This window comes from Crotalus tigris, unplaced genomic scaffold, assembly GCF_016545835.1.
Source record: "Crotalus tigris isolate CLP2741 ecotype Arizona unplaced genomic scaffold, ASM1654583v1 scf7180000018818.712119, whole genome shotgun sequence".
Taxonomy (NCBI): Eukaryota; Metazoa; Chordata; class Lepidosauria; order Squamata; family Viperidae; genus Crotalus; species Crotalus tigris.
The window spans coordinates 686,256-699,607 of record NW_024097211.1 but is presented as its reverse complement, the minus strand read 5'-3'; the positions used below and the strand labels follow the sequence as shown (position 1 = coordinate 699,607).

The 13,352-nt window shown below is 38.0% G+C and overlaps 1 protein-coding gene across 1 annotated transcript; it reads left to right on the top strand.

Moving 5' to 3' along the window:
- Positions 1-1,315: 1,315 nt before the first annotated feature.
- On the top strand, positions 1,316-10,246 carry ARMT1 (acidic residue methyltransferase 1). Its single transcript, XM_039356327.1, has 5 exons — positions 1,316-1,497; positions 2,611-2,716; positions 6,903-7,138; positions 8,501-8,666; positions 9,062-10,246. The coding sequence occupies exons 1-5, from the start codon at positions 1,433-1,435 to the stop codon at positions 9,818-9,820; spliced, it is 1,332 nt and encodes a 443-aa protein (XP_039212261.1). The 5' UTR covers positions 1,316-1,432; the 3' UTR covers positions 9,821-10,246.
- Positions 10,247-13,352: the final 3,106 nt, after the last annotated feature.

Here is a 13,352-nt window from a genome sequence, read left to right as displayed (position 1 = left end):
TTCAAGAACTGTTCAATGCAGACCTTATGGGAGTAACACAGTGGTTCTCAACCTGTGGGTCGGGACCCCATTTGGGGTCGAACGACCATTTCACGGAGGTCGCCAAACAACGCAGTCTGCCATTTTTTTCCCCTTTTCCTTAGCTGTGCTACTCCCTTTTATTCTATTGGCTTTTGAAAGCCAATACAATAGACTCTCTTGAATAGAGTCTAATTCTATTGGCTTTCAAAAGCCAATAGAAATTGTCCAGGCTGTCTCTGCCCTGCTGAGCCCACCAAAATTCTGCACCAGTTGAGTAGCCCTTGACTTACGACCGGTTGAGTAGTCCTCGACTTACGACCGGTTGGGGGTCGCGGCATTAAAAAGGTTGAGAGCCACTGGAGTAACATAACCTACAAAACATAGTGGGCTGTACTATATTAATGGCTACAACTAGTATACCGAACAGTGTGTCATCTTATCCTCTCTGAGCTCACATTTTAAAGGAAGCTTGATTAAGTCCCATCCAAACCTCTGCCCAAACCATCCAACTGGGTTCCCATTTAGTTCAACAGGCAAAGAATTTAGAATCACAATTTGATGTTCGAAACTGTATTGCTCACAATGCCTTGTCAACTGCAGGTAGAAAGTCAAACCTCAAAACAGCAGGGCACGAGCTTGCCTACTACCGATCTAGCTTTGTTTCGTCCGTCAGTTTGCTGACGCTATAATTAAACCTCACAGCTCTTGAATACCTCCTGGCCGAAAGGTATTGAAAAGGGAGGCCAACTCAACCCCGAAAACCTTTGCAGGCAGATATTTATAGGGAGGAAGAAACTTCGTAAATGTTATTTTCTGAAAATTCATCTCCTTGGGAAGCGCAGACCCACTAGCAAACGGTGCAATTGACTCGACCATGTCCGATTAAATAAAATCTAAAGCTCTTCCCGATTCTAATCGTGAGAGGGAAGCAGCCACGGCCCGGGGTGGGGGGCGCGGGGAATCATCCCCCTTCCATTTTAGCCATATATTGATCCCAACAGAAAAAGAGAAGCTAAGCAGCCCATCAGAAAAAAGGCGTTTCCTTCATATATATCTCCGGGCTCCAGCTCCGTTACCTGTCCGCCAATCCCGCTCTCGCCTCTTAAGATCGGCGAAACGCCACACCGATTTCGTCCCCGTCCGCCACGCGCTCGCTTCGTCCAATCATGTTCTCCGCCTCGCCTCTGTTTGGATCCACCCCCACCCAAGAGCGCGGAAGAAAGCTCGCGCTTCGCCGTCAGGTGACCTCACGTAGCTTTTCCGCCTGGCTTCCCTCCACTCACCCGCAGCCTCCCCGTGTCTCTCTCTCTTTTTTTTTTAACCAGTATATACGCACCGAGCCACCGACCAATAGGAAGGAGAGTTTGGCTTGGGAAGTTGCGCAACCGGAGTCTGCGGGGCTGAGGTCATAATGATTAAAATGGCGACGCCGCAGTTGGTGGGGTTACCGGCTTCTCTTGCGGGCAAGATCAAGGGGTGCGTTTCTTCTTCTCGCCGGCTCCTTGTAATTTGGAAAGGGGAAGGAGGGGGGAGAGAAGAGGCAGGAATAAAGCATTGGGATTGAGAAGGTTGAATTGTAGAGTGCCACAATACGAGGAGTTTCTGCCCGAGTGTTTTTTTTTTTTTTTTGAAATCCTCTTTCCTGCTCTGCTTTGCGGCTGCTTGTTTGAATTGCGAAGGCTTCCAGGAGTCCTAAAGCGTTGGGAAAGCATCAGGTTGCGGAAGACTGCGCCACTTTGCTATTTTCGGCTATATTCCGGTGACATGCTTAACTTACCCATGCTTAACCGAACAGGGTTCAATTTTTGTGGGTTTGCACGAGGCACTAAACCATAAACGAAACCCAGCAATTTGGGCCAATGCTACGAACTTTGCCTGATTTTAAAAGTGGCTACGTATAAATTTATCAGCTGTGTTTATGTTGTTCATTAAATTACTGGTGCTAAAATCGAGCAAATGTCATTATTGATCTTTTGCAGAAATTATAAAAATGCGACCCTGATATAGATAATAGCTTGGTCTCCATAATGTTCCCAATGTTATATTTGTATTTATTGAAAGTGTCAGGAATTTCATTATTCCAGTCAGCCAGTTCATTTTTCAAAGAGTTGCTTTGGTGTAATAATTAAATGTGAAAGGCTAGAAACACTCTTATAGTTCTACGTATCATAGATGCAAAACCAACTGGGGGACTTAGGGCAAATCATTCTCTCTGAAAACCTTGCTGAGAAAATTGCAGACACATATATATGACCTGTTCAGATTGAAGAAGATATATAGTGCATAATAAGCCCATAAAAGTAGTTATTTTTTTATTTTGAAAGTTTGGACCCTTGAAGGGTCTAAAATTAGTGTACAATTAAGACCAAACAATCAGTTCATAGTATCAGAGTCTTCCAGCTTTATTAGGCGCCCTTATTTTTAAAGCTGGAAGGCTCTGACACTGAATAATTGGTTAGACTTAAATTGTACACTAATTTCAAGCTTTTCAAGGACTCAAGCTTTAAAAATAAAATTGACATTCTAATTCATGTTGAATATTTGGTAATATTCAAGCTATTTACAAGCCTCAAATATTGTTTTTTATAGATCTTTTGCATATAATACAATTAAAGACAGGCTGCCTCTTATCCTGACTCGTGTTGTTGATACTTTACATCGACATAAACATGAATTCTTTGAAGAACATGGAGAAGTAAGAAACTCCCTTTCTGTTTTATTCGTGTATGAATACAAATGTTGACTTTGCTTACTGCTTTCTATAGTTCTGCATAACTGAGACATAACTTTCCTGTTTAAAATGTGAAGGATGTACTGGATTGGCCAAGGTTTGTCTTGTTGAGCATCATCTTCTCATTTATTTTTGAAATCTTTTAAAGTCTTCTAAACTAATCAACTCTCAGAATCTTGTGTAGGCCATTGTGCATAAACATGTAAGTGCCTTTTATGATCTATAATCCTTACTAATTAATTTAATTAAATGAACCTGAACACTAGAATCATTAGAAGAAGAAAATGTTTTTCTTTTCTTTCGGTGAATGCTGAACAATGCTATTATTTTAGAATAATAATTTAGAAGTAGGAAATACAAATTAAAATAAATTATCTTACTGGGTTATGCCTCTTTGCCAGCTTCTTCAAAATTAAAAAAAAATCAAACCCCTCTTTTCTATCTGTCTTTGGGATAGACAGCATCACCACTAGATGGATTTGTAACTGGCTAACAAACTATACTCAAAAGAGTAGTCCTTAATGGTACTACATCTATATCAGTGATTCTCAACCTTTCTAATGCCGTGACCCCATAATACAGTTCCCCATGTTGTGGTGACCTCCAAGTGGGTGTGGCCACCAATAAGAGGGAGTAGGACAGCTAGGGAAAAGAGAAAAAAATGGCAGACAGCATGGTTTGGTGACCCCCGTGAAATGGTCATTCGACCCAAATGGGGTCCTGACCCACAGGTTGAGAACCACTGATCTATATGGAGGGAAGTAAGCAGTGGGATACCACAAGGTTCTCTCTTAGGCCTAGTACTCTTTAATATCTTAATAAATGACTTAGATCAAAGAATAGAAGGAGAACTCATCAAATTTGCAGATGACGCTAAGCTGGCAGGAATAACCAACACCCCAGAAGACAAGCTCAGAATCCAAAAAGATCTTGACAGACATGAACAATGGGCCCTATCCAACAAAATGAAATTTAATGAGAACAGGAAGGTTTTATACTCGGGCCAGAAAAACCAAAGGTACAAGTACAGATTAGGCGAAACCTGGCTCAAAAACTAACTCTGAGAGGAACCTTGTGGACGATCACTTAAGCGTGAGCCAGCTGTGAGTGGCAGCAACCAAAAAAGCTAATACAATCCTTGGTTGTATAAATAGAGGCACAGAATCAAAATCACGTGAAGTATTAGTGCCGCTTTATAAAGCCTTAATAAGATCACATCTGGAATACTGTATTCAGTTTTGGTCTCAAAAAAGATGTTGAGACTTTGGAAAGAGTACAGAGAAGAGCAACTAAGATGACCAGAGACAAAAACATGAAGAATGGTTGGAGGATTTGAGTTTGGCTAGTCTAGAGAAAAGAAGGAATAGGGGGGACATGATAGCAGTATTCCATTATTTGAGAAGCTGCCACAAGAGGAGGGGGTCAATTTATTTTCCAAAGCACCAGAGGGCAGGACGAGAAACAATGGATGGAAACTAATTAAGGAGAGCAGCAACCTGGAATTAAGGAGAAACTTCCTAACAGTGAGGATAATTAACCAGTAGAACAGGTTGCCTTCAGATGTTGTGAGTGTTTCATCACTGGAGATTTTTAAGAAGAGACTGGACAGTCACTTGTCTGAAATGGTATAGGATATCCCGCTTGAGCAGGGGGCTGGGAACTCCCGAGGACCCTTTCTGTTCTGTTTCTGATTTTTCCTAGGAAAAGTCATTCCTTCATATACCAGTTTCATTAGGTTACATGCCATATATCCAATAACTCTTTATTGCTCAATGATCAGTACTTTATAAACCATTCTAAAATGTAAAGCTTGGAAGGAATCTTCGAAATAATTTAGTCCAACCTATCTGGCAGATATCCACTACTACAGCATCTTCAAGAGGTCACCAGTACCTACATCCTGTATTTTCCTTTAGTTTTCCCTATCCATAGGTGATACTTTGCATTGTCCTCATTAATATTCACATTGGCTGATCTTTAGTCAGTCACTCAGCTTCTAGATCCTCTTGAATTTTGGTGGAAGTTTTATGCAGGTGTTCGCTATCCCCCATCTTTGTCATTTGCAAATGTGATAATCCTATGTTCTGATTCCCTCATCCAAGTCAGTTATATATATGTTGAACAGCACGGGCCTCCAATAGTGGCCTGCAATACAGGTAGTCCTCAACTTATGACACTAATGGAGTCTGCCCATTACAGTTGCAAATCATTACTTTGGTTAAGCGAGGTGCCCATGTGATCACCTCACTTAATGACACCAATCACTGCTCTCCCCATTGTGATAATTAAGCGGAGCGCAGAGTATCTTGGGTGGGGAAGGCCCTGGGAGGTTTAATACAGACCCATGCCCAAACTGCAGCATCTTGCCAGTTCACATGCCTCAGTTCTCCCAGGATACTCCCCCAACTCTAAGGCTCCACTGGTTCCACTCCACTTCCGATCCCACTGGGTCCCTTCAGATCTTGGACCTGCTTTCCCACCCCACTGGGTCCTAAGTCTAATGCAGTGGTTCTCAACCTTTCTAATGCCGTGACCCCATAATACAGTTCCCCATGTTGTGGTGACCCCCAAGTGGGTGTGGCCACCAAAAAGAGGGAGTAGGACAGCTAGGGAAAAGGTAACAAAATGGTGGACAGCATGGTTTGGCGACCCCCATGAAATGGTCGTTCAACCCCAAATGGGGTCCCGACCCACAGGTTGAGAACCACTGGTCTAATGTCTTCCATATTTTGTCTAGCTCTGGCATAATTTTTCTGCCAAGCAGTAAATGTCTTTTTATTTCATGGCTACTATGATCTCCATTGTGCAGTTTTGAATCTAGGAAGGTCAACTCTGTTACCACTTCCATTTTTTTCCTATGTCTATTTGCACTAGTTTGTCTTTCCCTGTTGACATAATCTGTCCCTTCTCTTTGTTATGGAATAGCAGGCTGGCTTTTGCACCCCTTTTCCCCCTTCAAGAAGATATACAGTATCTTAAGCATTCAGCATTTCATTTCCTTTAATTATTTTCAATAAAACATCAGGCAGTCATTTCATCTTTTTACATTTTGAGGGAGTTTTGTTTGCTTCATCTTTAATGATGTTACATTAACGACATCTAAAGGTATTCTAATTATTAAAACCATTAAACCTATTCTTAGTTTCCCCCTAAAAGGATGTGGTGGAACATTGCTGAGATTGGGTCCTGTTGGTCAGGCAATTTTCTTTTGTCTAGTAGAGAAGGAGTCTGTGGCACCTCAGTTACAGACACCACTAGGTTTTGCTTTTGCTGATTTAATGGAGCGTCTCCAACTTTACTTTCAGAGTATATAGTTTATATTGGTGTGCTCCATTTAATGATGTCTATACATAATCTTTTTGGTTATTGGAAGAAGATATTTGTTATAAATAATGGAATCTTCTTAAAACACATGTTGGTTTCTCCCACTCTGTTTCATATTTTTTCTTTCTTCTTGTAATCCCAAATTTTAGTATTTCAATAACCTGGTACTTCCTCTTCGTTTCTGACTGAGCATAGATTTGAATCACTATAATAACAATTAACTTGCCTTGGACTCAAAATTATTCTATCTATTTTTGGGACTGTATCTGAGTAAAGGCAGTCCTCGACTTACAACAGTTCATTTAATGACCGTTCAAAGTTGCAATGGCATTGAAGTGATTTATGACCATTTTTCACACTTACGACCATTGCAGCATCCCCATGATTATATGATCAAAATTCAGATGCTTGACAACTGTTGCAATTTCCCAGGGTCATGTTTTGTAACCTGACAAGCAAAGTAAATGGGGAAGCGAGATTCACTTAACCGTGTTACTAACTTAACAACTGCAGTGAGTCACATAATAACTGTGGTAAGAAAAGTCATAAAATGGGGCAAAACTCATTTAACAAATGTCTCACTTAGCAACATAAATTTTGGGCTCAATTGTGGTCGTAAGTTGAGCATAGCACAAATATTTATTTGGTTATTAGTTTAATTGACTATGGTCACTAAAATGGTTGCCATACTGAGCTATGGGATCTTTTGTGTCTCAACTCCAATTTATTAAATATGCTTAAAACATATGTATAAAATATAATTTATTACAATGTAAATTTAGTAAGCACAAACACTTGAATTAAAAACATTTTCACTTTATTTTAGAAAGGCATTGAAGCAGAGAAGAAAGCTATAGCTTATCTCTCCAAGTTGCGGAATGAGTTGCAGACAGACAAGCCACTGATAGCACTGAATGATAATCTCCCCGATACCCATCTGTGGAACCAGTACTTAGAATATCATAAAAATGTATCAAATGAACCACCAAGCTGGTTTCAATCTCCTTGGTTGTATACAGAGTGCTACATGTATCGTAGAATTCATGAAGCGATTATTCAGAGGTAAGCTTGTATGATATTGTCTCTTTTTGTTTAAATATTTGAGGGAAAAGATACATAAAAATTACTCTCAAGTCAAGCTTGATCCATGCAATTCTCTTAGCAACAATTTCAAATAGTGCTTGTTGTTGCCTTTTTCCTGAAGGCTATCTGATTTTCCACTCCAGAGAACAGCCCTAAAATTCCAGTTGTAACCAGGTTCAACTTGTTTTAACTTTTGAGATCATTCAGAGTTCTATTAAGTATAGGGAGGGGGCTAATAAATATCATTAATCTTGGCAATAGCTTGCTACAAATATTGTAGTACTTTCTTCTATTTGTACAGATTGGTAAACAAATTTAAGCCAATTTCACTGTGGTTTCAGTCTTGTCTGAAATGAGCCTCCAAGTTTCATTAAATCCACTTCCAATCATGATGAACCTGAGCATGGACTCAAATTTACATTCACTCATTGCAACTGAACTAGAGAAGGATTTTGCCAGAAAACTAACCTGTTAAAAACTGCAATATCATTCAGGATTGTATGTGAAGTGAAGTTGTTTGGTAGTTCAAGTTAAAATAAAAATAAGAAATAATGAATTTTCTCTCTTGCTTATTCACTCATGCAAAGATGCTTTGTAGCCCTGTTTCATGTTCTCTTCTATATTAGAATACAGTGGTTGATCAGTAGAGTAACATGAGTTTATATAGGCCTTTTTTATCAACATATTTTTAGTTAAGTATTCCTTTAATTATTTTAGCCATTGAAAGCTGATAAGGAACAGCAGCAACATTAGGATGTGGGGAGAATTAAAAGTATTTTAACTTGTTTAATTTAAAACAATGTATGTCCATATGTATATATGAATGAGGGGAAAAAATTAAGAATAAGATAAGCCATTGTCAAACCCATTTCAACCTTCTTGTGATCAAATGAAAGATCTTTTGTCAAATATAGAATGAAACTGTATTTTCTCCCAATATAGATTGCTATTGCAAAATAATATTAGGTATCACTGAACATGTTAATTCTGTGCGTTTCTAATAAAAGGTTCATTTAGTCCAGTGGTTCTCAACCCATTTGGGGTCAAACGACCATTTCGCGGGGGTCACCAAACAACGCAGTGCGCCATTTTTTTCCCTTTTCCCTAGCTGTCCTACTCCCTCTTATTGGTGGCCACACCCACTTGGGGGTCACCACAACATGGGGAACTGTTTTATGGGGTCACGGCATTAGAAAGGTTGAGAACCACTGATTTAGTCAAAAATAGTTAATATGATGTTGTGCAATGTGATATACACTCTGAAGGAAAAGAAGTTTAATATGCATAGGTTTTAGATACTAATGATATCAGAAACTAATCTAAAGAACATATTTTGTTTAGTCCACCTATCAGCAACTATGATGTATTTAAAGAAGAAAAGAATCATGCTTTCTTTGAATCTCAGCAAGCCATGATTGTTTTAAGTACTTGTCTCCAAGAGATGTTGAAAAATAGAGATGACTTAGATGAAAAACATTTGAAAGAGGAATTTTGTAAGCTGATTCAGGTAAAAATTGGTGCTTGTTTATATTTCCATATTTTGAAAACTGTATGCAATACCATGTTTCCAGTCAGAATTGCTGCAAAACTGTACATACCATTAGAATTTAAAAAATATTTTTAAATATATTATCAAAACTGTTTAAAAACTATGGATATGTAAAGCATGTTTTAGAACAAGAATGGGATGTTCTGATTTTGTTTTGGACCACACTGATCCAGTACTGGTTCCATAATTTTTCAGCAGTTTGGGAGGAAGCTGTACAGTATGTCATTTCCTTTTTCTTTGCAAGAAATGCAGCTTGCTTTGACTGGCTATTGGATTAGATTTAGCAGATCAAAGAATCACCTGATTTCCTGAAAATTAACAAGCAATCTTTTTTTTTTTTTTTTTTTTTTTAGGTTTCATTATGGGGTAATAAGTGTGATCTATCCATTTCAGCTGGGGCGGATAATTCTCAGAAGTCTGACCCATTACAATCTGTGGAAGAATTAAAAAAGTTCATCTTGGTGGATCACATGGAAAAACTTTGGTCACTGCTTATAAACAAAAAGAAAAACAAAACACCAACTAGACTTGACGTAGTCCTGGATAATGCGGGTTTTGAACTTATTACTGATCTTGTTTTGGCTGATTTTTTGATATCCTCAGAATTGGTTATTGAAATTCATTTTCATGGGAAAAGTATTCCATGGTATGTGTCAGATACTACAAAGCATGACCTGGATTGGACAATTGAACAAATGAAGGCAGCTAATCATAAATGGATGTCTAGATGTGGTGTCTCCTGGGAGGGCTATCTGAAAAAAGGTGTTTGGATTTATCATGATCACATGTTCTGGACTTTGCCACATGAATTTTCTAGTATGGCTCAGATTGCTCCAGATTTATACACTGAGTTACAGAAATCAAGCTTAATTATTTTCAAAGGTGATTTGAACTATAGAAAGCTAACAGGTGATCGAAAGTGGGAATTCACAGTGCCATTCCATCAAGCCTTGAACAATTTTCAGCCTGCACCACTCTGTAGCTTAAGAACATTGAAATCTGATACTCAGGTTGGTTTGAAACCTAGGCAAGGTGAACAGCTCATGAATGTTGATCCTGAGTGGATGATAAGTGGTAAATATGGAATAATTCAGTTTGATGCTACTTCCTGATAGATTTGCAAAGTATGAAGAATGGCACTATGCTAAAAACTGATTTGATGGTCTAATTTGGAAGGCCACTGATTTTCAGTGTGCACTACTATTTTCTTCCAAGAGCCATGCTGTTATTTTAAAGTGATATGCAATTGTGACCTCTTTCAAATCATCAGAAAAAATCGAATTTGTCCTCTACCATACTTTATTTTTAACTAATATAGAACAAGAGGCAACAGCCAAAGCTACTATATTAGTTGACATGTGTTTGACTCTGCTGTGTTAGCATAAAACACCATGCTGCTTGAGCTTAATCTTGTTCAGAAAAACTGATGTTAAATAAAATGAATTCTGAAATGGCAAAATTAAAGGCTTTGAATTAAATTATCCAATATGAGAACTACATGCGTTGTTGCACGGTATTAAAAAGATATTAAAAAGAAATAATCCAGTCATGGGTTCCTTTGTCTCTTCAGGCTTGCTCTACCAATTAACATTGTAGGCAAACTGTGATCAGAGACACAGACTTTGTCACGATACACTATGTGTCAAGGTGATGGGTGGGACTACATCTTCTCATCTACCTGCCTTCTCATGCTAATTTATATTATTAATGGCATGTTGAAAAGGGTAAAAACTCCAGGAATGACTAAGAAGAGTGCCAGAAATGAGAGGGGAGGGAAGGAAGGAAGGAAGGAAGGAAGGAAGGAAGGAAGGAAGGAAGGAAGGAAGGAAGGAAGGAAGGAAGGAAGGCTTTATCTTGTCTGGCTTAAGTGGAATCCTAATTAACAACCGCGGAGGATATCTATTTATATATTGGATTGTTTATTATACATATTAGGTAATACATTTATAGTCTGTTGTTACTGCCTATTTTAAATAAATCTATCCCATGGCTATTATAATGATTCCACCTAAGCCTGGTTGGTGAGTTATAATGGGCCTTAGAGAATTGTTTATCACTGCCACTCATTTTTAACTGCAGTTTGTTCAAGTATTTTGATGGGTTTTTTAAAGACAAAGTTTGTTTCTTTTGAAGTTATTGTCTGTAGGCTTATGAGAATATTTTTATGTTGCTTCTGTCAATCCAGTTGATAAGGCAGATACCCTAGCACAGTGGTTCTCAACCTTTTTAAATCCGCGACCCCAACCGGTCGTAAGTCGAGGACTACTCAACCGGTCGTAAGTCGAGGACTACTCAACTGGTGCAGCACTGTTTGCAGAATGGGACTTTTGGCGGGCTCAGCAGGGCAGAGACAGCCTGGACAATTCCTATTGGCTTTTGAAAGTCAATAGAATTAGACTCTATTCAAGAGAGTCTATTCTATTGACTTTCAAAAGCCAATAGAATAAAAGGGAGTAGCACAGCTAAGGAAAAGGGGGAAAAAATGGTGGACTGCGTTGTTTGGTGACCCCCGTGAAATGGTTGTTCGACCCCAAATGGGGTCCCGACCCACAGGTTGAGAACCGCTGCCCTAGCAGAACTATATATTTAATTTTATATCTTAAATCAGAAAATATTTCTGAAGCAAAGTTTTATTTTACAGTGATCGTTTGATTATTTTAATGGGAGTCTTATTCTATATGTTGCGCCACAGGAAATGCTGAATGTACAGTCTGACATATAAAGCTTGGGAAGGTTATTTTGAAACAATATTCTTTGTTTTGGGTCTGTGCTCATCACCTGTTTTGGTCCTGTTTTAATTACTTCTTCCTTCACTTGGAAAAGAATACTCAGTTTACAAAATGATTTTGTTATTCTTAATTGAAGAAAATGGAACTGTGTTGGTAATTTTTTATTACTTTGATAGCCATAACAGGAGTGGGCAACTGTTTTGTTTTTTTTTTTTTTTGTTTTTTTTTTGTCTGTGAAGGCTCTGCTTCCCTTGGAGATAGACTGTTGGAGATTGTGGTGGGCAGTGCTGAAGTAAGCAGCAGATGGAGACAGAGCCTAATGGAGGTTTTGATACTATTCTTTTACTTAGCCCCCTTTTCCTCTCATCTTAAATAACAGGACAAGGATAAGAAACTCTTACCAAGACCCACTAGTTTTGTGCTTTATAACAACAGCTGAGAATGGAAAGCACTAACTTTCAAGTGTGCTTTATGAAGGAAGGAAGGGCAGGATTGCAGACCGAATTAAGAGTCTATATGAATAATCTACATCTTCCCTAAAAACAAAAATCCTGCCTGCCCTGAGTCTGAATTACCCCAGGAGCAGAAGAATATATAGGTTAAATAATAGTAGCAATTATTTCATTTTTCTTACGCTTTTTGGCATTTATTTTAACAAGTTTTTAAAAAATTAAGCAATCTTTATAAAGTGTTACAAAAATATGAGCATGAATTACAGTTAGGAAGATAAGTTTTGCCAGGGAGAATGCTTTTTGAGCCTATTAAAACTTGCCATCAATCCTGGTGCTTTGAATTCTTCCACAAAGAAATGCAACTTTAGAAAGCATTGTGATCACTCTAGCAGAGAACATGCACAAATCTTCAATAATTTCTGCGTTTTAATTGTACTTAATATGTCCAAAGGCTCTGCAGTAGAAGCAAAATTAATATTAAATGCCTCATATGCATTTGATATTAGTTTTCACTATAATGGAAGCTATTGTATGTGACTGTATACAAGACTTATATGTATGCTCACTTACCTGTTCATCACCAGAATGTGTTTTGACTATTGATTTATGCCAGTATTGTATGACAAGTTGTTATCTGAGCAAGACTCTTATCAAAACTCTTATCAATATTTTGCTTGTATGTGGCTATTGAGACAAAGAGGTTAGTTGAGAACAGAAACAAATGCTTTTTCTTCCTGGCTGCATTAGACAAAAAGCTTATAAACTCATATTTTTCGTTCGGCACTAATTTGTAACGGATTATATTTAGATAGTCTAATATAGGTTTTCCATGTTTTTCTTTTCAATTTTTTAAAACAATATAACTTCCTTTTATTTTTTGTTACATAATTTTTGCCACTTCAAGCTTTTTCATGTCAGTATTTCAAACAGAATTTTTCTTTAAATTTAAGTGCCATTGTTTCTAGATGACTTTTAGTAGTTACCATCTTTTCAATTTGCAGGTAGGTGGATTTTTGATTCAGGAAAACTGAATGCTAAGTGAGCTTGATATTAGGTTGGTATTCATGCTGCTGCAAAGTTTAATGGACACAAAAGCGTAAAATTAATTTTGTAGTGAAATTGTGGTGGAATTATTTTGCATCTTTAATAGGCTACAACTTTGCAGAAGTCCATAGAAGCAATCTATGTCTTTTCAATTATCTGAGTATAAATTCTATGTTTAGTATAGTGGAAAAAATAAATCTAAATAAATCTTTTCTCTCTCTGCCTTTTAGACATGAGTAGAGTTAAACCTAGTCCATCACTTTATTTAATTCTATCAGACCCAAATTGATCCTTCTTGCCTCAAGACAAAGCCCTGTGCAATGCCATCAAACAACAGACATTCCTCACTTCAGCCCAAGGGCAGCTTTACAGGGAATTGCAACATAGAGAAACCCAACCTTCCATCTGATCACCTCAAC

Coding starts and splice junctions, on each gene's coding strand:
- ARMT1 (XM_039356327.1), top strand. CDS start 1,433: ATGATTAAAATGGCGACGCCGCAGTTGGTGGGGTTACCGGCTTCTCTT. Junction 1,498..2,610: donor CTTGCGGGCAAGATCAAGGG/GTGCGTTTCTTC, acceptor TGTTTTTTATAG/ATCTTTTGCATATAATACAA. Junction 8,667..9,061: donor AATTTTGTAAGCTGATTCAG/GTAAAAATTGGT, acceptor TTTTTTTTTTAG/GTTTCATTATGGGGTAATAA.